This window comes from Ostrea edulis, chromosome 9 (genome assembly GCF_947568905.1).
Source record: "Ostrea edulis chromosome 9, xbOstEdul1.1, whole genome shotgun sequence".
In the NCBI taxonomy this organism is placed as follows: Eukaryota; Metazoa; Mollusca; class Bivalvia; order Ostreida; family Ostreidae; genus Ostrea; species Ostrea edulis.
Genome location: NC_079172.1, coordinates 29339963 through 29363901, shown reverse-complemented (window position 1 = coordinate 29363901; position 23939 = coordinate 29339963). Strand labels below are relative to the sequence as shown.

The following is a 23939-nucleotide window of genomic DNA, read 5'->3' as shown; positions in this document are numbered from 1 at the left end:
TTCTTGATGTCCTATAAATTAATATCGGAGATGTACGTGTTACCTGTCGAAGCTACCCGCACAGGTAAATCGAAGACACTGATGTGAAGTGAAGCGTAGCAAAGCTCGTCCCCTTATATACCATGCGAACCCCGATACATATAACAGTAGAAATTCCAACTAATATGGCGGATTAGCAGAGAAATATGGCGGACATATAGAATTATACTATATTTATTAATTCATGTCAGCTTTAAGGACAACGAAAAATGGTATTATAATGACGTTCTTTTGGATATTGTAAAAGAGTTTAATTATTTAGGTATACTTATGTGTTACAATGGTAAATTTTTGAAAATACAAAAACACGTAGCAGAGCAAGGTAGAAAAGCATTGTTTGCAATTAATAATAGTCTTAAAAATCATTGTTTTAATGTAGAAACAAAATGTTCGGTTTTTGACATGTATGTTGGTAGTGTACTAGCATATGGATCCGAAATATGGGGATTTCATAAAGCCCCAGATGTTGAAAAAGTTCATATTAATTTTTGTAAGAATGTCTTGGGTGTAAATAGAAAAACATGTAACAATATGGTCTATTGTGAATTAGGAAGATTACCTTTATGTGTTAAGAGAAAATTAAAACTTTTTAAATATTGGATAAAGCTAAAGAATACAGACAATTGTATTTTAAAGGCTTGATACGAAGATATGTCCACTTATAATAATAATTGGTTAACTAATATTAAAGAAGAACTGTCAAATCTAGGCTTAAATTACTTATGGAACCACAGAAGGAATCAAGATATTTATAGAATTATAGAGCACAGAATAATAGATATATACAGGCAAAAAATTATGTGTAGTTTTGAAAATTCATCAAAGTGTATGCTGTATAGGCATCTTGTTGACAATTTTTGTATACAGTATTATTTAACAAAACCATTAGACACGTACAGTAAGCAACTTATTACCCGATACAGAACGTTTCTCATACGCTGTTTGATAACCCGAATTCGACTGATACACAAACTAAGTAAGTGATAAGTATTTAGGGAGTAATTAAATACATAGAATTTTTATCCTATCACGTTATTTCGCTGGTCATAAGTACCATATCCAAGATATTTCTTGCAAATATGACATTGTTTGTATGTTTCCACTTCGGTAAAACATTTCTTTCGATAGCATTTTGTATTTCCCACATTTACATATTTAAAGAGAAGCCGCTTTTAATACATTTCATCGTCTTTCTCGTTGGCAGTATATCCACTCTGTCCCACTTAAGCATTTAAAGTTCCACTAAATGCACCTCCTATACAGAAGAGTTCGTATCTCGAAACTGGCGTAATGTTTATCTCTATTGGCGGTGAAAAGAAATCTAATAATTTGAAAAAAAAATTCGTAATTTGTATTATTTTTAAAGAAAGCTTTTTGACATTTAACTTTTGATTAAACATACCTCTGAGAATATCAACAATTATATTTATTTTAACTATTTCAATTAACCGAGTACCCTTTATTTTTCTTGAGACATACATGCATTAATGTTAAAGATGTGGAAATTACCCCTCCATTACAGACATGTGCGAGTCGAAATGTCAGTTGAAGTGCAAACAGTCATCGGTTCTGGCATTTACACGTTTCCAGAACCAAAACACGAAAGTTTGCAAAGAGAAGTGGATCTAGGCTATGCCTGTCCACTTCTCTAAAGAGAATAGCTTGTGTTATACATGTATAATCATACTTTTAAGAATATACGGTCATACATATTGAAAAAGTTACATGTCTAAACATTTGTGATACTTTGATAATATAAGCTTCAAATCTGATAAAAACGCACTGTTAATGGCCTGGATGATTTCTTCTGTATTCTCAAAATTTTCCCTGAGTTCAATACATGTGAGAAGTGGGAGAGGGGGCTGGAGACTAGCCACTTTGACCCCGCCTATCAGCACGGGAACCAGACAAACACTGTTTCGCTTGTGTGAATCTTCCACCGCCATCAGCATTTCAAATTTACTCCACTCATTTTCTAGCGACGCTGGGGATATCACCAGAATGACGTGCTGAGACCTGAAATTATAATTCAAAATAACTTGATTAATTAATGGCTAATGTGACAGTTTTGGTTTAATTAACATTTAAATTGTTATCATTACCTATCTTTATGCTACTATACTTCCAGTAGATCATCAATTTTTGTGTAAAGTCTGAATCTGATGTAAATTGTTCACTACTATTTTTCTCACATGTGCTGTCTGCCTCCACCTTGTCAATCATTCCAAAGTTAATTTGTTTCCTAACTTTTCATTGGTTTAAAGCTAGTGCCTTAAACTCAATCGGAACTCCTCGAATGTCTCATGCACTCGACATAGATCTCGGGTGTAATACGATGACATCCATGAGCGAATTTGATGCATTGCTGTGACGTCACAATTGACAATGCATCAAATTCGCTCATGGATGCCATCGTATTACATCCGAGATCTATGTCGAGTGCGCGAGACATTCGAGGAGTTCCGATTGGCCTTAAACTCACCAGAAATCGTTTTAGATTTTCACCCTGCAGTTTTCACCCTGCAGTTTTCAAAGTCTCTAAGAGTCATTTTCATTGGTTAGTTAGTATATAAACAGTGACAGCGGCAGTTTCACGTCACTAGGGGCTAAAGAACCCACAGGTTCGAGCTCTCTCTATTCTTCTCTTGGGCTAAATCCCGGACTGCTCGTGCAGTCTTATTTTCTTTCGTGTTTAGGAAATAGTTTAAATTCTTTAAGATGTAATTTAGTCCCTGGATAGAGTCAGACTGGTTCAAGGTTGAATTAGATATCCCTTTACAACTTTACCTTATATAGCATTGTAGTTATTTTTTTATGTAGAGAAATTACTGATCTTAGTGCCTTATTGATGCTTAAGATTTACATACAGTTTCACTGGTTTTGCGAGCCACCATGAGCTTTAGGGTTTGTTAGGTGTTGTATGGAAGCCTATTCCCTTCTCCTTTGATATTTTTAGGCCATAATATTTTCATTTCCCCCTTATTTTTGTTATTTAATTCATTTTGGTTATAAATTACTCAGTGGTCAATTCATTTTTGGTTTCTAACTCATTTACCTTTTTATTCTGTTTACATTTTTGGAGATTATTTTGAAAACTTGTTTGTTATTTGTTGTCAATCAAATTATTCAGTATTATACTATAATAAATGATCTGTTAAAACTTTCAAATTTTCTTCTTATTTAAAGGTGTTGATCATAATCTAGGAATCTTATATCTGAACCTGGGTTGAACAAAAATAGGACCAGTCATTGGAAGTTGACATTGTCAGTGGACTTAGTCTGTCCCCTTAGTATTACGCCCTTCAGTACAGACATGTAGATAAAAAAGAAAAAAGATTAATAAGATTGCTTGAATAAAATAATTTAAAAGTATTGTGATTTTCACTATAAGTTTGATCATTTTTTTTATTTTTTTTTCTCGAAATGCACCCGTGACAGTAGGCCTAGTTGTCAATGATACATAATCGTATCATATAATTTAGGCCTATCTAACTTCTCCAAAAATAAATGTAATAATAACTGCACTGCTTATTTTAGAAAAGCAAGAACGCTAATTACAGTTGTGTACAGAAATGGCATTACCAAATGGTGTTTAGACAGTGATCCCATGTAAACATTATTTTACTTGCAGATTTCATACTCGCTTTCCTCGCTACATTTGGGTCGCTATTTGCATGCAATCGTGGCTAAAAGATATAAGACTTGGTAAATTTGTCAACATCGAAATAAATGTTATCCATGGTAAATAAATTAGGCCCCTAACTAGGCTTTTTGAAATCGGGGCTTAGATTTAAGTCCGTATTGTGGCTAATTATCGCAATACTTCAGCGAACGAACTATTACAATTAATTTCTAAGGAAGACAAAATGCATATAATTCTGTACACTTTGAAAACACGAGATGTGTCCTTTAAGGGTACTTTGATAGTTTTTATGCTTTGGGCAGACTGAGTACACTTTGCGGCCGGAAACAGACTGGTTCCTGTTACACTAAAATTCAGGCTAAAATTTAAATCGGTTTCTTCCGACCAACTGAAATATGTATCGATCTTCCCTACTCGGAAGTTAGATCTCAACCCATCTCATAATTTTGTTGTGTAGAATTTATCCAGAATAAATTGAAGTTCGGTTTGTGAAAACAATGGCTAGTTTCATTATGTAATGGAACTACTCAAACTTTTAAGATAGACTAAGTAGATGGTTGAGTACAACTTGAAAAAGAAACAAACTAGCACTAAAACTACACTGTAAAGGCCGCTCTTGACTCTCGTGGAAAATAAACGTTTTTAAAATAGCTCTGTGAAAAACCTGACGATTTCAATATGTAGACGCTCTATGTAGATAGAGATAAGCTTGACAATATTGTTCCTTCGAATATTTTTAGTCAAGAGGAGGCTGACTCATGTGTTAATTTATTTTGTGATGTTTTAAATGATATTGTTTTGCCATATTGTGATGTTCATGTATATAGTTTTAAATCGAAACGTGATGAATTAAAAAGTAAGCATAAAAACAAAGTTATGGAAAATGAAGACAAACCTTGGTTCAGTGAAACTTGTAAAATTGAATACAGAGAATATAAAAGTGCATTACATGAATTTAACATAAATAAAACAGTAGATAACCATTCAGTCTTAATCAGGAAGAAGAAAGAGTATAAAAAAAAAAAATAGAACTTCGACTTAAGAGACAATACAAACGGCATGAGGGTGACATGATTGACCTATTGAGAAAACAAAATCCCAAACAATTTCACAAATACTTCAGTAAACGTAAAACTCAAACAACCAATAGCATTTCACTGAACAAGTTTGTTGATCATTTTAAAGAATTGGGTAAAGCTAATGATGACAATGTCACAAATGTTACTATAGATTCAGATGGGTCTAATGATGACAATGTCACAAATGTTACTATAGATTCAGATGGGTATACGTCCTTTGAAGAATTGGATATTGCTATAACGGAGAACGAAATAATTGAAGCTGTGACATTGACCTTGGAGTTTGACCTTCTTTTTGAAAACTTTAACCTTGCTAATAACTTTTGAACAATAAGTGTTAGAGCTTTGATATTTCACATGAGTATTCCTTGTGACAAGACCTTTCCGTGGGTACCAACATTTTTGACCCGTGACCTTGACTTTGGAGTTTGACCTACTTTTTGAAAACTTTAACCCTGCTAATAACTTTTGAAGAGTAAGTGATAGAGCTTTGATATTTCACACGAGTATTCCTTGTGACAAGAACATTCCGTGGGTACCAACATTTTTGACCAGTGACCTTGACGTTGGAATTTGACCTACTTTTTGAAAACTTTAACCTTGCTAATAACTTTTGAACAGTAAGTGATAGAGCTTTGATATTTCACATGAGTATTCCTTGTGACAAGAACTTTCCATTGGTATTGAACCTTTTGACTTTGACATTTGACCTACTTTTAATTTTTTTTTTACATTGGTCATAACTTCTAAATGGTAAATATTAAAGCTTTCATATTGTACATGAGCATTTCCTTTGACAAGATCTTTCTACTGGTACCAAGATATTTGCCCTTGTTACCTTGGCCATCTTCGGAATTGGCCATTATTGGGGGCATTTGTGTTTCACAAACACATCTTGTTTGATTTACATCAGCAAGAAATGTTTTCTGCAATTAGAAAGTCATCACGAGGGGAATACTATCAATATATAGCAGGCAATTTTGGATTACAGTATTATTTATCTAAATCAATGAGTGAAATACATAGAAAAACTATAACTAGATTCAGACTATCCTCTAACAATCTTAATATAGAATCAAGTCGATACAAAAATGAACTTAGGAACAATAGAATATGTACATTGTGTGATTTAAAAGACGTAGAGGATGAGTTTCACTTTATTTTGAAATGTCCAAAATACCAAAAAATACGCAATTTATATATCAAAAAATATTATTTTAGACGTCCAAGCGTTTTCAAATTAATTCAATTATTAGAGTGTACAAAATGTTAAAGAATTGCGAAACTTAGGAAAATTTTTATTCCTAGCAGAGAAAATAAGAAAGGATAATTCATAATTGTAATTACACCCCATTTCTTTTTCTCATTAAACACAATTTTTTTCCTTCTATTTTAATTTTCATACAACTCTAACGCAATCACCTATATTACAAATATTATCTTTTATACTTATATGTATGTGTATGCTGATCTATAGCTCTGATTATGTGTATGTTGTTCACCTTATATTTCATTATGTACAAAATTGTATATCTGATGTACCAGATGGCACAAAGTAATAAACTGAACTGAGATTTCAATATGTAGACGCTCTATGTAGATTTCAATATGTAGACACTATATAGACACATAGATTTCAATATGTAGACGCTCTATGTAGATTTCAATACGTAGACACTATATAGATTTCAATATGTAGACACTATGTAGATTTCAATATGTAGACACTATGTAGATTTCAATATGTAGACGCTCTATGTAGATTTCAATATGTAGACACTATGTAGATTTCAATATGTAGACGCTCTATGTAGATTTCAATATGTAGACACTATGTAGATTTCAATATGTAGAAGCTCTATGTAGATTTCAATATGTAGACACTTAGCTTCAGAACTGTAGCAAAATACCAAGCTACAGAGATGTCTCTGTTATGTCAAAATATTTTTTCAGAGAGCTACAGTTCTGCAGCTAGTAGACACTATGTAGATTTCGATATGTAGACACTATGTAGATTTCGATATGTAGACACTCTATGTAGATTCCTGGAATAATCTTATCGTTAACGATCTACTCACCGGCGAATTGATTCGACGACGAGATCAGCGGTACAACTCCCTGGCAGAAAATCTCTCTCTGCAAAACAGCAAACAAAGTTTCTATCTTCCAGGACGTCTAGAATTCTTTTTGCATTACTGGTGTCAAAGGTTGGGCAGTAGGAAATGAAGGCGTGATAAGTGTGCGGGGGGTGAAGAACCGGCACTGCCATGGCTGCAAGGGTGTCTGTAACAAAACACGTAGTAAAGACACGTGCGTGATGTATACTATCGTTCCAGTGACGGCGTACCACTTCGCTTGATCAAACGTGTGAACTTCACTCACCGATTCACCGTCTCGGTTTAATTGAACACTATAGTAAAAGTGAGTTTGGATGACTACGTATGCCAATGTGATTGGTCACTGGGAACAAAAGTGAAACCTGTTACATGTACATTGAAATCTATGAGAAACATCGCCCAGGCCTTGGTTCGCTCGATCAAACGAAGTGACATGATTATTAGTGCATATTTCACACCTCGAACTAAAGATTGTTGCCTCTACCAAATCATCTAATACCCCCCAAATTCAAGCCTAATTGTTGGGTAACCCTGCCGTAGTATGTATAATTATTAAACCAATAATAATCAATGATTAAAAGTAATCAAGGACAGGGTGACGTGCTCTCTGAACACGGCGTTTCCACTTATTTGGTAAACATTAAATTAAAAAAAAAACTTCCACACAAGCATTAGTAAATGGATAACCAACAGAAAAATATGCTAACGGAGTGATGTAAATCTGCACTCGAGTTAGGATATTTATCTTCTCTTACTCAGTCTCTGTTACGCCATCACTAACACTTCTATTAAAATAGCATAAAATGAGTTCTATCTTGTTTTCGGGTTTCGTTCACAAAGCGACACTTATGGCAAAACCTTTTACTATTTATTCATAAAATAAGATATTTCTTTATAAATAAGAGATAGCTCTATACACTAGAGATATATCTCTTGGTTGTAGAGATATCTCTGTAAGTTAGAAAGCTATATCTTTGTACGCTAGGGAAACATCTCTTTAACTGTAACTAAAAATATATCTTTAAACAAAAGAGATATCTCTTTACGCTAGGGAGATATCTCTTTTTCTTTGAAAGATATCTCTTAAAGCTAGAGAGATATCTTTCTTGAAGCTAGAGAGATATCTTTCTTATAGCTAGAGAGATATCTCTCTTAAAGCTAGAGAGATATATCTCAAAGAGAAAGAGATATCTTTCTAGAGTTAAGAGATATATCTCTATCAATATAAAAAGAGATATCTCTTTAAGTTAGAGATATATCTTTTTAAATTAATAAAAATAATATCTTTTTAACTTAAATTAAACAGACTCCCCCCCCCCCCCCCCCCCCCCCCCCCGGTGATCATAATGACTTCTCCCTGAACATGCATCGTCATTAATAAGATTTAACCCTATTTTTAACCAATCAAAATACTTCTTGTGTAAAAATGGCGGAAAAGGTTGGAGAGGTGGTTGGGGTAACATTATCAAGTTGCCGAGAGGCAATCTAGTCTAGCTCATTTTATCAATTTATTGTCTTTGTTTTTTTTTGTTTTTTATTTATTTATATTTTGTTGTTGCCTGTATACACTTTACATGCGGTAAACGTAAGATCTTCGCCAGGAATTGCAGTCATCATGGTTAGATTGCTTTGCCGGGCTTCCGGTATAGGAAGAATTCCTTAAGTATTCAAACTAATAAAAAATATTGGAAAGCAATATCTCTTATTTTTCAAATAAATAGTAAAAGGGTTTGCCATAGACACAGCCAGAAATCTAAATCATCATTTGAAATAACTTGAAAAGAGGCAGGGGCACCCTGTTGGTCGCTCAGGTCACTCAAACAGAACATATTCAGAAAAGATATCTAATGTAGAAAACGCACGAGCTGGTTTTAATATTAAGAACTCCCAAGAGAAGTTTACCTGTATTCAACAGTCAGGTGATGGTATGCGGTGAGTAGTTTATGTTTTTTCTACACATTCAAAATATCTTCATTCATGTTTCATTCGTGTCTGGATGTAATAGTAACCATTTGGACATTAGTGAGGATTTGTTTTCGGGCATGAGTACAGAAGGGTTATGATAAGTGAAACAGAAAACACAAAGGTTTTTTTTAAGTACTCGTGGGAAACATGAATTAAGTATGTTGTTAACCTTTTCTCTCGTTACTCGAATGGTCCCTCGCTTCGCTCGGCACTATATCTGTTGGTACTCGAGAAATACTTAAAACGATATTAGTTATAATTTATTCTAGTGCGAACTAGCGTAATATTTAATGCTATTTCTATTTTCATAACAGAGACTTGGAATCCATTGAAAATGTTATAAGGGGAGGGGATGGAGTATTGTCATTGAGCTATCTTTTTTCTTCCCAAGGGTTGTTTTACGATACTTTAAAAGGATTCTTGACTCCGGAAAACTTGGAAAAAAACATAATGATAATAAATAAATACATACCCCCCCCCCCCCCCCCAATAAACAAACTGAAGCAGAAACGCGCTAGAACTGTAAAAGAATATTAAAGAAAAATGAAATCCAGTTTCCAGAATTAATCATGCATAAGTCGCTTATATGCTGCATCATAGAATAAACCATGTATTCAGATTTTCCAACTTTATCGAATCATGTTTGATAACCCAGCCTTCTAGTTCTTTGTGTCTAGCATCTTTTTTTCTGTATACATACAGTCATGTATATGGGGAATGTCCATGTTCGTTTGATTTTCTAATCTTTTTTCTTTCTTTTAAATACCAAATGAGATAGAGAAGACGTAACTGATTTAAATACATCTAAATTTGACATCAAATACAGTGTTAATCGGACATGATTCTTCATTAGCCAGACGGGTTAGTGATAATAAATGTGGTCTGTAGAGTGTCTACAAGCCCATTGTCACACACACGCACGCGCGCGTGCACGCACACGAACGGTTCCGTTACAAATCCCCTCTTGCAATAAATTACGAGGGGATGATAATCCATTGTGATATAATATATATTTCTCTTTCATTTTCTATTCGGAGTATCATAAGACAAGGCGGCTATATAAAGTGTAATGTGAAAACAAATGAACATGACATTCTAATGAATTGATGAGTTGACTAATGCAACGCAGTGAATGTTGGGCAAATACACAGAAGATTGCTCCCATCTTCTGTTTTAAACGAATAAAAAAATAATGATAATTCTAAAAGAAAAACAAAACCCACGTAATCGCATCGTCGGTTACCCACGGGTGCTTCTATTCGATTATCTCCATCATCACCCGTGGGTCAATCCTATTCAAATAGCTCGTTTCTCATTAAATATGCATGAACTTTTTGACCATTTCTTATTCAATGAAATCATCGGTTACATATACTTATTGATCTTCTGCTTCGGAGATAAATATGGTGGCCCATGTTTACGATGCAAAAAGGTAACCAAGGGAAAAGTTGTGAAATATGTAGCGAAATTATCAAAGACAAAAAATCCTACAGACAGGTGAAATCAAATGTAGATTTTTGTCAGTTATTTTTAGAACTGAACTTGGAAGAAGACGGTTACGTTTGCAAGTTTTGTGTTAACAAGTAAAACGAAAGTAGCGAAGTTGACCGAGAAACGGAATGAGTTGTTGACAGAATTAAAAAATGCTGTCGGTAGCAAAGTACTTACACCTGTCATTAGAAAACGGGGACGACAAAAAAAACAACACACCAACACCCCGTAAACTAAAGGTCCGACGCTTGTTGTCATTCCCAAATTCTCCTGGAGCTAGTGACGTGCGTGACCCAGCTGATACACGTATCAACACTTCGCCGCGAGTTACGTCCCTTTGCGGGGTCAGCCAAAGGTCAATCGGTGAAAAACTAAGTTTTCCTTCTTTACCTTACCAAATGTAAGATGTTATTACTTTGCATTTTAGCCAATTACCAAGTTTTCATACAAGTTAATGGGTTGCCCCAATCTGGGGCATATTGTAGTTAACTGCAATTGATGGAAAAATAACAGATGTCAAAGCTACAGATTGGAAAATTACAAAGGCCAACGTAGGAAAATACGATTTTTATCCGGGAGATGGCGGACAAGGGACGTAACTTTCGCGAAGTGTTGATACGTGTATTCCATAAAGCCATTGAGAGATGAATCAGCAGGAGAGAGATCTCAGCAAGCTGCAGATGTATTGGATGAACAAATTCAGCCCTTAGTTGTAGACAGTGTACAACCTGATTCACAAACTAAGTTATACCATGAAAAGGACTTTGATGTCAAGGTAATATTAAAATATTATTACTTTTATTGTAGTGAAATATGGGGAGTGAATCTCTCATTCAAAGGTATTTCAAAGATAGAAAAAATTCATTTAAAATTCATTAAAGATATCCTTGGAATGCACTGCAAAACATCCTATTGCTGGTTGTCTGGCAGAACTTAACAGACTACCACTTTGGTCCAAAATTTCATTCTAAAAATATTGGAATCACCTGATAACTTCTGATTCTTTGGCTTTTAAACTTTACCAATTCACAAGTGATTACAGTACTTGCCACACTGGTGTGATTGAGGATGAAATTCATTTCTTTTTCAATACATGTACAAATCTTATTGTAAGCTAAGGAACACCTACCTTAGAAATATCTATAATATTAAACAGAAAAATATTTTTCTGGACATTGAAAGATACATGTTACAAGTAAATATTTAAACAGTGATATACATTAAGTCTTAAAAATTACTGTGAAATTTATAAGAAACTAATCCAATAAAAATTTGTAAACATTATGTATGGTGTTCAATGGGCCTTTGCCAATTATTGTAATTGTGTCAATAAATATTGTATTTGTATTAAACAAATACTGTGTATACACACACCTGACATGTAAAAAAAAAATTGCATTGGTAGGGCCATCCTTAAAAATATCTTCGTTTCCCGCACCCGACCCGCCATTTTCAACATGGGTCGGTCGGTCGGTAGATTTTTTTTCTCCCTAATTGAATGTCTGTCCAAAGCATTCATATATGGTTTCATGACAGTGTAGTTATTCAAATAAGATGTGCTTAAACAATTTGCAAAAGATTAGTTTCTCTTTAAAACTCTTCAAATAATGGACAGTTCATTTATAAAAAGAAGGAAGACAATAAAATTGATTTACAACTGTATTTTGATAAACATTTATTGATAACAGAAATAAACTTTATTCAAACATGAATATAATATAACGTTAAACTTTAAAAATTGATATAATACTGTATTTGTTATTAAAGAAATTAATCTTTATCTATCCATGTGTTTGCCTCTCTATTTTTCAAGTATATATTACATTATTCATCTCGCATCTCAGAATTGTCACTTGTCACAGGTGAAATAATTATTAAAAACAAACATTTTAACAATCAACAACAACAAAAAACTTCGCCATGTTTTCAAATTCAAAAAAATTCTCTTTCGGAGCAACTCCGCTTTTGTCCATACTTTGTGTGTTGGAAATGGCCGAGTAGTTCCGGTTATACACAGAATTCTGTACAAGGGAAATAACTCCAAGGCTCAAAATAATATACGGAACGATTCCGATCAAGATCCGGTTAAAAAAAAAAAACCAGAACGTCCAATGACCGAAAAAAAAAATTCGGTCGCAACGTTTTCACACGGTCGGTCGGGTGTGGGAAACAAAGCTATTTTTAATTTTGGCCTAGGCATTGAAAACAAATAGATCATGTTGATACATATATTTCAAAACTATTGAAGGGAGATGGTGTATATTAAATTTACTCCAGCATGCTTGAGGTTCATGGCAAGCTACTTTTGACATATATATATATGGAAAGTTAATCGAAGCTCTATCTGCTTGGAGTAGGTGTTATATATTGTCACCAGTATAATTTTGTTTATCTTGACTTCGAAAAAGTATTGGTATGGTAATGGCTGACATAATTTCAACTGACACTGACAGTAAACAAATACACAGAGCAGAGTGATGGCAATTTCTTGAAAAAAAAATTGTTCTATTTTTTTTAAAAAAATAAGATGCTCTTACATCAATGTCTTGTAATATAACTCCTGGCCCTCTGTACCTACTTATCTCTATGTGGTACTGACATCTAAAATGTTTGTGGGTGAATGAAAAAATGAAGCAAAGCATACTTGACCAATTTTACATGATTTACAAACTGTCTTGGTGATTTTAATGATATATTACCATATATTGTGTCATGGTATTTTGTAGGAGTGTTTCTTTATTGATTATAATGCCCTTTTGTATTTATTAACTTCAATGTATATACAACATAACATTACTTAAGAAAAATGATTTCAACTAACTTGAAATTCATTGACAAATAATTTCAGTTTGTGCCTCTTTTCTTTTTTAAATTACTCAAATCATGACACTTAATTATGTTCCCCAAACAAAGTTTGGGAACATATTGTTTTTACTCTGTTTATTATTATTCTTCCTTCTTGTGACATTTTTGTCCTCAGATGTTCTCCTTTGCAATCTAAGTTAGTTTTTTTATTTTTATATTTTTCAATGAAATCATTTGATATTTATATCGTTGGTATAACTTGAGACCGTAACTGTTTAGCATGGTCAAAATTACAATTTTGCACGTGCATGCACGTGTGCTTAAATTTGATACGATATAACAGAAAAACGTATAGAACTTTAACGTTAATAAAGGAAATCTAATGAAATTTACAGGAAAGGTAGATATGCCAAATTTCTACAGATCCTTGCAATAAAAATTTCAAAATACATACCTTTTATATTTAAGTAGATGACATTAGGCTTCTAACTTTTCATATCCTTATCTTACTATATTGAAATACTTGATTTTCTGAATTGCAGAGTGTGTGCTAAAAGATGGACATCGTGTTGTCAAAGATTGGCCATCGCTCAGTCAAGCTAACGAACCGCTTTCCAAACTTGATGCAAAGGCTATGCAACAGTGGATGCAGTTTCAGAAGAGAATTGCTTCCAAATTAGAACATGGACAGTGAAAATGTAGTCTATGTAATCATAGTAGTTCTTTGTTAGGCCTCGCCTAATGACAGGTGCCCTATAGGTATCATTTTATGTCAATGAAGTTGTTTCTTTGAAAAGAATTTCATGAACTTTACACTTGATTTCACAGAGAAAGGCCTGATTTATCAGATTTGTCATTGAATACATAGTTATGGGAGTCGGAATTTTTTTGTGAAATCAGTAAAATAATGATAGCATCTTCTTTGATATGCAATATCTTTGAGACTAGAATTTTTTTAGGGTGGATGTACGAATTCAACTACCAGACCAGATACATGTAGTTCAGTGGTACAGCACCAGATGGTTAATATTCATTGTAGGTCTCTTTCTCACTTGGAAGTTTTCTGTTAAATATGAGAAAGTATTTAAGCTTGTTACAATTATCGGTATCAATGGCCATTTTCACAAAAAATCTTTGGAGTAATAAAGTTTGACTCTGCCTTACACTCAACTGTTTAAGAATGCCAGTTTTATTACCTATGTATATAATTAATAGTACGTAAAAGATATTAGAATTAGTGTTTTAATGTATTCAATGTAAAACGAAGGGATAATCAGCAATTTTGAAGGATTTAAATCAATTGAAAATAATATCTATTGTTAAATAATGATGAAATTGAAGTAGAATATATTTTCATGTCTGGTAAATGATTAGAAGCTAGTCTTTATGCACTTCAGACTTCAAAGTTATCTGCCCTTTGTAAAAATTAGAATTTTCTACAGATATGTGTGGTAAATGATTAATTTTATTTCATGTTTTCATAGAGAAAGTGTATGAAACTTTTTACCAAGAGATTTGTATGAAAATATAATTTCTTTCAAAAATATTTTAATATTTTTAACAGGCTCCTCTCATAAACTTCAATGTATAGGTGAAATATGGTTGTTATACATTGGATACCTTAAAATCTTTGATTTTCATCACATGTTCTTTGTGGAAAGGACCACAGATCAGTCTTCATTTCATGCATACAAAATCCCTCACTATTGTTTTTTTCTTTGCTCAAATACATTTAACCGCATCATGATTGTGTATATGTTCACAGGCAAGACTAAATGATTCAATTTGTGCAATCATTCAAACATACTGAATGAAACTGAAATCTTGAAAGCAATTTCACATTTTATTTATTTCTGTTAAGGTAGTTCCAACTTTGTGTGATGGTTGAAAATGAAAAAAAAAATCCATAACAAGAGTTTACCAATTTTTTTTTATCCGTTCAATTAAATTTCTCTGAAAGAAATATCTCCATCATGCGCAAAGTTTCATTTGATAAAATATTTTTTCAAAAACCTATGATCGATGACATCTCATGAAGATCGATCTACCTTAATTTATGTACATGTGTTGACTTTTATAACGGGTGTGTATGTGTGTGAAACAATAATGTTGAATGTTTGGTTAAAAATAACACAGTATCTAATTGCATGGGAGCAACTTCAAAATCTGAGAAATTTTTTTTACATTACATAATAATACCCACCCCCTTAGAATTCAATGCCATAAATATTTATCTAAATTTGATTTTCCTCATTCTTATATATAAAAAGAAACATTTCCAATAACAACAATGCAAGATGCACTTTTTAATAATACCCGTATGAAATTTTTAGACGTACTACGCCTGGAAATCAAAGAAATCCAGGCGTACAAGAGTTTTACGTAGTTTTGAAAATACGGTTAAATTTGAGACGTACACGTATTTTGACAAAAATACGTCTCCTTAACCCAAGGCGTATTTTTCAAACTCCAGGTGGATTTTGTAACTTTGTTCATTCTAAATAGGGAATTCAGAGACTTAGACTTTTCAAGAGGCATATTTTTTTGTTAAAAGAACTTAGTCAATTTCATGAGACATATTATTATAAATCCAGATGGATTTTATAACTTTGTAACTTTTTTTGAAATTGAAGCTATTCTCTTTTTTTTTGTATGGTTATGTTAAATTCCCAACTTCAAGCAAATGTCTCAGTCCCTTGATACCAAAACCTTAACCACAAAAAAAAACTTGACACAAGTAGCTACATGAAATGAAATGCTTTTATCTTGGATATATACAAATTACAATGACAGCCATTTCCTCTAGAATGTATTGAAGTTGTGAACATTGCACATACAAATCTTGATAAATAATAATTACCTGGTATGTCTATTTCAATGACTGAGAATTTTGACAGAAATTTAATTACAATACATAAAAAATAAATTTCATTTTTGAAATTACATGAGGGTATGAACTGCAATGCTTCAAACATGTCAAACCGGCATTCATGAAGTGGTATAATGCTTAAAGAAGCATGTCAGTAGGAAGCATTGCTTTTTCAAAAATGAAATTCATTTCTACATTATATCAAATGTATCATCATCCTCATCATCAAACTCAAAAAATCTGTGTCATCTGACATACAAAAACTTTCATCACTTGAATTATCATCAGTTTTGTATAAATGAAATGGGTGCTGAAACTGTAAACAACACTTGTCTTCACAATCACATTTCTGTGAGCAAATATCACAACACAGATGCTTGATACCTTTTCCATTTGGAAGAGAATCGTATGACTGTAACATTTGAAGTCTACGGCATTTATCTTTATTCTCAATGTAATTTTTCATGTCAGAATCAAGTTTGTGTGTGTGTCTGTTGTTGTAAAAAAGCAGATGCAAAGCTTGACAACCATCACGACCAGCACGCCCAAGCTGTTGAACGAAACTGTCCATATCTTTAGGTGGACCATAATGTTGATGCCTTTATAATTGACACCCCCATACCTGTTGCACTTGTAGCAATTAAGACTCGTATTGTCCCATTCTCATCATTCATGTCCTGTCTAATTTTTTCCTTCACTGTTTCAGATGTACAAGAATGAAACATATTGACATATTCCATAACAGACTTGTCCAACACCATCAGAAATGCGGTATATATGTCTGCACAAGTTTTTATACTTGAACAAAATACAAGTGTTCTGGTACAGTCCTTTTTCTCAAGAGACAAGTCCTTTAGTAACCAACCAAATGTCACTTCAATAGGCACAGTGTTTTTAATCTTTTCCAGAAATAATTTTTTGTTTTCCCTATCTGGACTGCCAATAATGTCTACACAGTTGTTTAGAGCAAGTCGTTTCCTAATTAATTTTCTTGCTTCCTTACTAGCAGTGGCTGTGATCACTAGGGCAGGACAACTGATCAATGATCTTATCTCCCCGGTCCGTGAAAACCATTCCCTGAAAGCCTGGATATGCATTGTACTTTCTCCCCTGTGAACAAAAGTGAAATTAGAAATGAATTGAAAATGAAAGAGAAACTTGCATGTAAATTGTTGATAGAATTACAAATAATGAGAACAATTGTGTTTTACATGGGGAGGGGGGGGGGTACTGGGGTGAAATATAATTCAATAAGAAAAGAGCCACACAAGCCGATTATTATGGACCCACCCCTACCCATGGTATGTTGAAATTAACTATTTCAATAAAGGGCAATGAGACCTGGGACTAGTAAGTTGTTAGAATTTGTTTCCCATTCCCTTTAATTTGTTCAATAACCAAGATGCCCACGGGCCTTATTAGTTCACCTGTCAGTGATGAGTCATGATGACTGATCTGATCGAAATTAAAGTCATTTCTGACAGGGTTGGCAAAAAAGTGGTCAATATGAGTATTGACCGTACTGGTGGTCATTACTGGTTAATACTGGTCGATTGAAAATATTTGGTCATTATTGTCTGTTATTTATTTTAAATAAATAATGTACAAATGACTGTTGAATTGGGGAAGATGTAAAAATTTCTGTAAGTATAAGTATTGTTTCATCAGTCTTCATTTTAACTGTTGAATAAACATTTGAGGGGGTGGGTTGGTGATGTTTTCATAACAATGTCATACTAATATTTTTGCCCAATTTGTCTCCAATCTTTTAGGTTTATTTACATTTACAAATACTCATAAGACCTATATGATTATCATGTGAAAATGACATTGAATATTCCTAAATTCAAATTAATCTATCATAATATTCAGTATGTCTTCATTTCATTCTTCATAAATTTTGAAAATACATAGATATTTTTGTTGCGGACACTACAGGTCATCATACATTACATATCTAATATATTGTCATTTATTTTAAAATCAGTGTTGATAAATGTTTCTTTCTCGACTAATTCATGTGTCATAGGATCAACTCTGGAAAATTAGACATCAAAAGTTGTAGAATGGGTTTTATTTTAAATGGGAATTACCATATAACATTGACCATTAATTTTCCCTCATTATATATTGTTATGCAGTTTCAAAAAATATTGATGGTGTCACAGATGTTCATTCTATTAAACATGTTCTAAGGAATGATTTTATAGATTAAATTTCATAAATTAAAGAATACTGATGACTCTTATTTGTTTTCTCTCAAATTTTATATTGTTGCGGACACTACAAATATACTAAAGTATTTGAATATGTATACACTAGATGTTATGGGTGTAAATTAGGGCTGGGACGATTCAGGGTTAGCTCGATTCGGTTCGGTTTCGATTCAGAACAGCACGGTTCGGTTATTTTCGATTCGGTTCATGTTAGGTCCAATTTATCTAATGACACCACAAAAATTAACAATTTTAATGAGTAGCATATTTGATTTGATTTAATTCAAGTTATATAACTATATGTTGTCATTTGTAAACATCATATCTATTCATAATGGCATTTTATAACTTTGATAGAAAAAAGAAAACACTGACAGTCTATCAAAATTTGTTATATTAATGTGCTGCATAAGTTTTGGATTATTAAACAAATCTATAGTGAATCTAAAATGTATATGATATTGTTTTCATTGATATGCAAAAATTCAACAATTCTATCAATTGAGAGTCTTTGAAAATCTCTCCTTTATTGATTTACTTCTCTCATGTTAACTGTCAAATCTGTGTCATTACCTACGATGTTGATTTCACTCCACCACTGACAGAAATGCTATATGCCATGTAAAGATAATCTGCAATGATCTTACGGACCATATTCTGTTGGTATCTGAGTGGTGAAAATGCTAACTCTTAACACAGTAGTGATTTAAATCTCCGTTGCATAAAAAAACCCACATGTTTTCAACATCACTCGGACGCCATATTTGTTGTTTTGGTGTAAGTAAAATCTAAACCGAACCGAACCGAAATCCGGAATTTGTAATCGGTGCATCGAATCGAATGGTATGAATCGCGGTGCACCGAAATTTTCGGTGCACCGCACAGCCCTAGTGTAAATTCCGAGTTTGAACATATATTTTCACAATATTTTAATCCATTACATGTTTAAAGTAAATACTTGAATAGTTATAGTTATCATAAAGATAAATCATAATACATTTTCTTGAAAAAATCTATGAAATCAAAAAGCTGTTGCGGACTCTACAGGGTTGCGGACACTACAAAACACAATATATCTGTCAGAAAACTTGGCAATACTGAGCTAGAGTCTGTTTCTTTGGTAGACACATTAGTAACTGCATTGCCTCTTACCAGTAAGAGTATAGAAGTTTAAGTCATCAGGCATTCCAAAATATGCACATGTTGTGGACACTACAGAATGTTTGGGACATTTTTATGCCAGTTAGAGAAAAATGCGTAATTTTTTTCTGGCTTTGAATAATCCACTCAAACTTTTTTATAATGTTTCATTTAGTATTCAACTCAATTTTCAATGCAAAACAAAAGTTGAAATAATGAATTAACATGTAGTTTTTTTTTCTTGTAAGTTTAAACATTGGAATTTTACAAAATTGCAAGACGTACAGGCATTTTCACATATTTAAACATTATTTCGCTAATATTTTTTTGATTTACATACAGTAAATTGCACGTAAAAGTGGAATAATTTCTCACTGATCTGGTTTCTATTACCAAAAGCCTCTTCTATAAATCTCTTTGAACAAAAACTTGAAAATAAAGTCATTTTTGAGCTACAACAGCATAACACACAAAATATCCCTTTTTTCAGTTGTATATCTTGAATATTTTTTTTAAATAGAACATGGGACTTTTATATATCATTGGATTTGTTAAAGGTACCATTTGGTCAATATTTGGTCATATTTGTTATGGGTTTAATCATATATATTGATGTAGAATGCATTATAACATTAGCAAGTATGAATTATCACCAATACTGTGAAAATGGCATTTTGCATACGACCCTAATTTAACAAAATACAGATGTGAATAACATTAATCTCAAGTTCGTTGTAGTGAATATGGGAAATTTCTTTCAACTGTAAGTAACAAAATAGTATAATCTATTTTGGTATATTCCCTATACTCTTTTTCATATGGAGTGCATTGAACAAAAAACGGGATATAACAACACATCTACACGTATAATTTACGTCATGTGGCTTATAAATGGGTAGTCCTTGGTGTCATATTAAAACAGTATAACAGCAAACACATTTTTTAATTTCGAAATATCACAATATTGAAATTTATTTTCTGTAAATAAGTAAATATACGGTTTACCTACCAATGAACAACAGTATGGGCTTCATCAACATCAAACAATCGGAAGGACTTGGATGATGACAACATATTTCGCCATTTGTCATTCTGTAAAACAGCTTCTGGTGAAGTGAAGAGAAATTGGTATTCACCAGCAAGGATGCCATCGTCCTCGTTCGCATCTTTACCAATGTAGGTTGCTGTAAATCCTTTTGATTTCAAAAATTCAGTCTGTTCCTTCATAATAGCAAGGAGGGGACTAACAATAAGTACGTGTGCAAGTTGTTTTTTTTTTAGGGAGAGGGCTACAACTCCTTAGGATCTCCGTAATGGTGCAAATGCGGGAGTGATTCACTCCCACAACATTGCGCTCATTCTAAACATTTCCTGACTTTCTTTACGTAAATAAAATGATATTCTATGTTTCTTAGTCAATATATAAATTTACAACCTGCAACTTTAGATTTGTGAGGCTCTATTCTACCGTTTTCAACAATTTCGATAAATTCCAATTTCTCGATTCATATCTGTGCGCCATGTTTGATGTACTGAAGTTTCAACTTCCGGTTGTCAAGTCATTTGCATATGCCATATAAGGTGGTATTTACATCAATGGACAAGTATGGAGGCGAAAGCTATTTTGTTGGTATTGAGAAGGTTTGAATTCAATATCAAGTTAAAAACCGAACAGCAGAGTGTAAATTCTTTCTGCAACAATATGATTTTCCTTTCTTTGTCGGAATGGCTCGAGTAACTACATTTTCGCGCTGATTGTCAATGTTTAGGCTTTTCATTAGATCCACCTGCGAGATCTCGCGATAACAAGCATGGCGGAGCAGACGAAGAATTTTGCATGCTGTACATTATATTTAATGAAAAACACCTTTATTAGACATGCCCGAGCACAAAGTTGGTACTCCTTTTGGTGTAAACAACATTTGGGACTAAGACACAGAGTTTATTATCGGTTATTCATAAAATTATTTTGCACCATTACGGAGATCCTATGGAATTGTAGCCCTATCCCGAAAACGTCAGAATAAAAAAAATTTGGATAGGGCTACATTATTGCAGCTAGGTACATACGCTCGTAAAACAAAGGAAATGCCATGTAACAGAGTGATTTTCCACCACCAGTTCTCAGGGAAAGAAACACATCCCGATTATCTAAAAGACTACTAATTGCCTTTTCTTGTTGAGCACTTAGCTTTTCCACTTCAAAAACTTCTCCGACTTTCGTCAATAATGGCGCTTCCATACTTGATTGTTTTCCGAATATCATTTTGAAAGGTGTTACGTGATTGGTCGGGCTCTCCGAGTAAAGTTTACTCGGACGTGATTTGATTAACGAGCAAAAATAGCATCAGACAACCACGGGTATGAGGGAGCGTGAGTGGACTCAAAACCGTGGTTTGCGACGATGACGTAATCGTGGCACAAATAGAAGTGCGGAACAAAACCTGCAACTTGACCTCCACTTATTCAAGTCGGTTTTATCGATGGTATATATATAGATCACGCAATTAAACTTCCTTGATTTTGTGTTTTCAAACATTCTCTAGATAAAACTTTTAACTTTCAGTTCAGTCTAGTTACCTTTCTACAGCTGTCTATATGCTGGACCCGCCATGGCAGCCCCTCGGTGGTTGTTGGATTCTTGGGGGTTAGAAAAGCACGTCTCTCGTAGTTGAACTACACCTCATATTACTTTAGGCCTAAATATATACTTATACAATACTTCTCATTACCAGCTCGTTGGAGTTATCGCGCTTTGATGACTCTTGTGTGTCATTGGTAAGAAAATGCACAAATCTCGTGAGCAAGTGCGAGGTTACTGGGACATATAAACGAAACGTTCAGAGCACCACCACCCCTTTTTAAGAGTTAAAATACATGGTATATCTTAAATAAAATTACCATTTGTCAAACTGCACTTTTCAAATATTCTAACACTATCTTATTAAAGATGTTACATGTTTTTTAAACTCCACCACACCTATTTTAAGAATTCCAAACAACGATGTTCTCTGGACACCCAAGTCCATCAATATTTTGCAATTTTCAAATTAACTTAGATGCAGTTTGGAAACGCATTAGGTGTGTTAATCAGTGTTATAAACGTCTTTTAAAAATGCAGTTTGGCATATACATGTATATAACTTGTTCTAAAATATGGAAAATTACGGGGGGGGGGGGGGGGGTACGTGTACGATTACAAAGTCCATGCCATATGAACCTGTCCTAACTGTATGATAAATTAGAATGTCTTCATAGTCTGACAGAATAACTTTAAAAACATATTCATCACATTAATTACAAGAAAAGTTCTTGTGTTAGATGTGCATATCGGTTTTTCCCTTCACAGTTCTTCTTGCGATTGACACTTTATATCGGTCAGATCTGGCAAATTTAGTAGCTTCTCTTCCTCACATAGTTTAATAAGTTCGTCTGTTTTCTTTTAAGAATAATCAATTCCTAAATTTGGCTTTAGAATTTTAATCAGTGTTGTGGTTTGCAGTCAGTTATTATTACGTGTGCCAAAGTAATGTGTTTACATGATGTTGTCCCGGTAGCAAGACTTTACGCGCCTTTAATTTGAAGAGTTCCACTAATGGAAATGATAAGTATTATCAAATGTAAAGAATTTTAAAGAGCTGTGTTCATTTATGTAATACTGTTCTCTGTCTATAAAATCACCAATGTTAGGTATCATGTCTGAGAGAGAGAGAGAGAGAGAGAGAGAGAGAGAGAGAGAGAGAGAGAGTTTACCTGTCTTTTGGTATGAATATCACGCTCCACTGAGTAGAATCTTAAGCGGAGAAAATTGACTATATTTATACGTGCCTCTTCAGTGATTTAGGACGGTTTATTATAGAATGTGCAAAATGAAACGAGGAGTGGATAAACCGATGTGCGTCACATTGCCCAACATTCATATCATACTTAATCGTGGGAGTGTTCGTCCACCACTACATAGATTAAATTCATCAGTTCAAGCTTACACAATTATCATTTATTATTACTAAAAGGAAGAGTAGGGGTTCATCCTTATAATGTCAATGTTTTGTGATATTACGTACCTTAACGTTTTGTGATTACGTACCTTAACGTTTTGTGATTACGTACCTTAACGTTTTGTGATTATGTACCTTAACGTTTTGTGATTACGTACCTTAACGTTTTGTGATTATGTAACTCTTGTGTGATTGTTAAAAGGGGGAGTGGTGACATAACTGAAATTATGGATATCCCAAGATGGAGGACGCTGATTCTGCTGAAAATTATCATTGTCAATTTAGTAATTTAGGTTTTACTTTTGTTATGTTATGTATAGAGAAGCATATTTTTTTTTCATAGTTTAATCCCTAAATAAAGAAATCATCCATACAAAAAAGGAGATTCTTTTTCCCTGGCAGGACTTTCACCTGCAAGTCCAGGGGTGGTCAAAGGCACCAAATGTAACAGGAAAGGAGAAAATGTAACGGAATAGACCGGGATTCGAACCAGAAAAGGTCGTCTCTGGCGGCCGGTGGGGACACTGAGATAACCAGAACTTGTGTATTGATCATAGGGGTCAGATTAACCTCCGCC

At 33.5% G+C, this 23939-nt stretch overlaps 1 protein-coding gene across 4 annotated transcripts in view; it reads right to left on the bottom strand.

Annotated features, from left to right (window-relative positions):
* Positions 1-23255, bottom strand: part of LOC125658971 (stimulator of interferon genes protein-like) — a 34087-nt gene extending 10832 nt beyond the window's left edge. Inside the window, exons 1-3 of one of the 4 annotated variants that reach the window (XM_048890449.2) lie at positions 23118-23255; positions 6840-7044; positions 1823-2055 (exon numbers count right to left, since the gene is read on the bottom strand). In XM_048890449.2, coding sequence (XP_048746406.1) covers positions 1823-2055; positions 6840-7030 — 424 coding nt within the window. In that variant the 5' untranslated portion in view covers positions 7031-7044; positions 23118-23255. Of the gene's footprint in view, positions 1-1822; positions 2056-6839; positions 7045-10511; positions 10895-23117 lie in introns of those variants that run through there. The other 3 variants (XM_056150125.1, XM_048890448.2, XM_048890451.2) reach the window with 3 other exon arrangements.
* Positions 23256-23939: the final 684 nt, after the last annotated feature.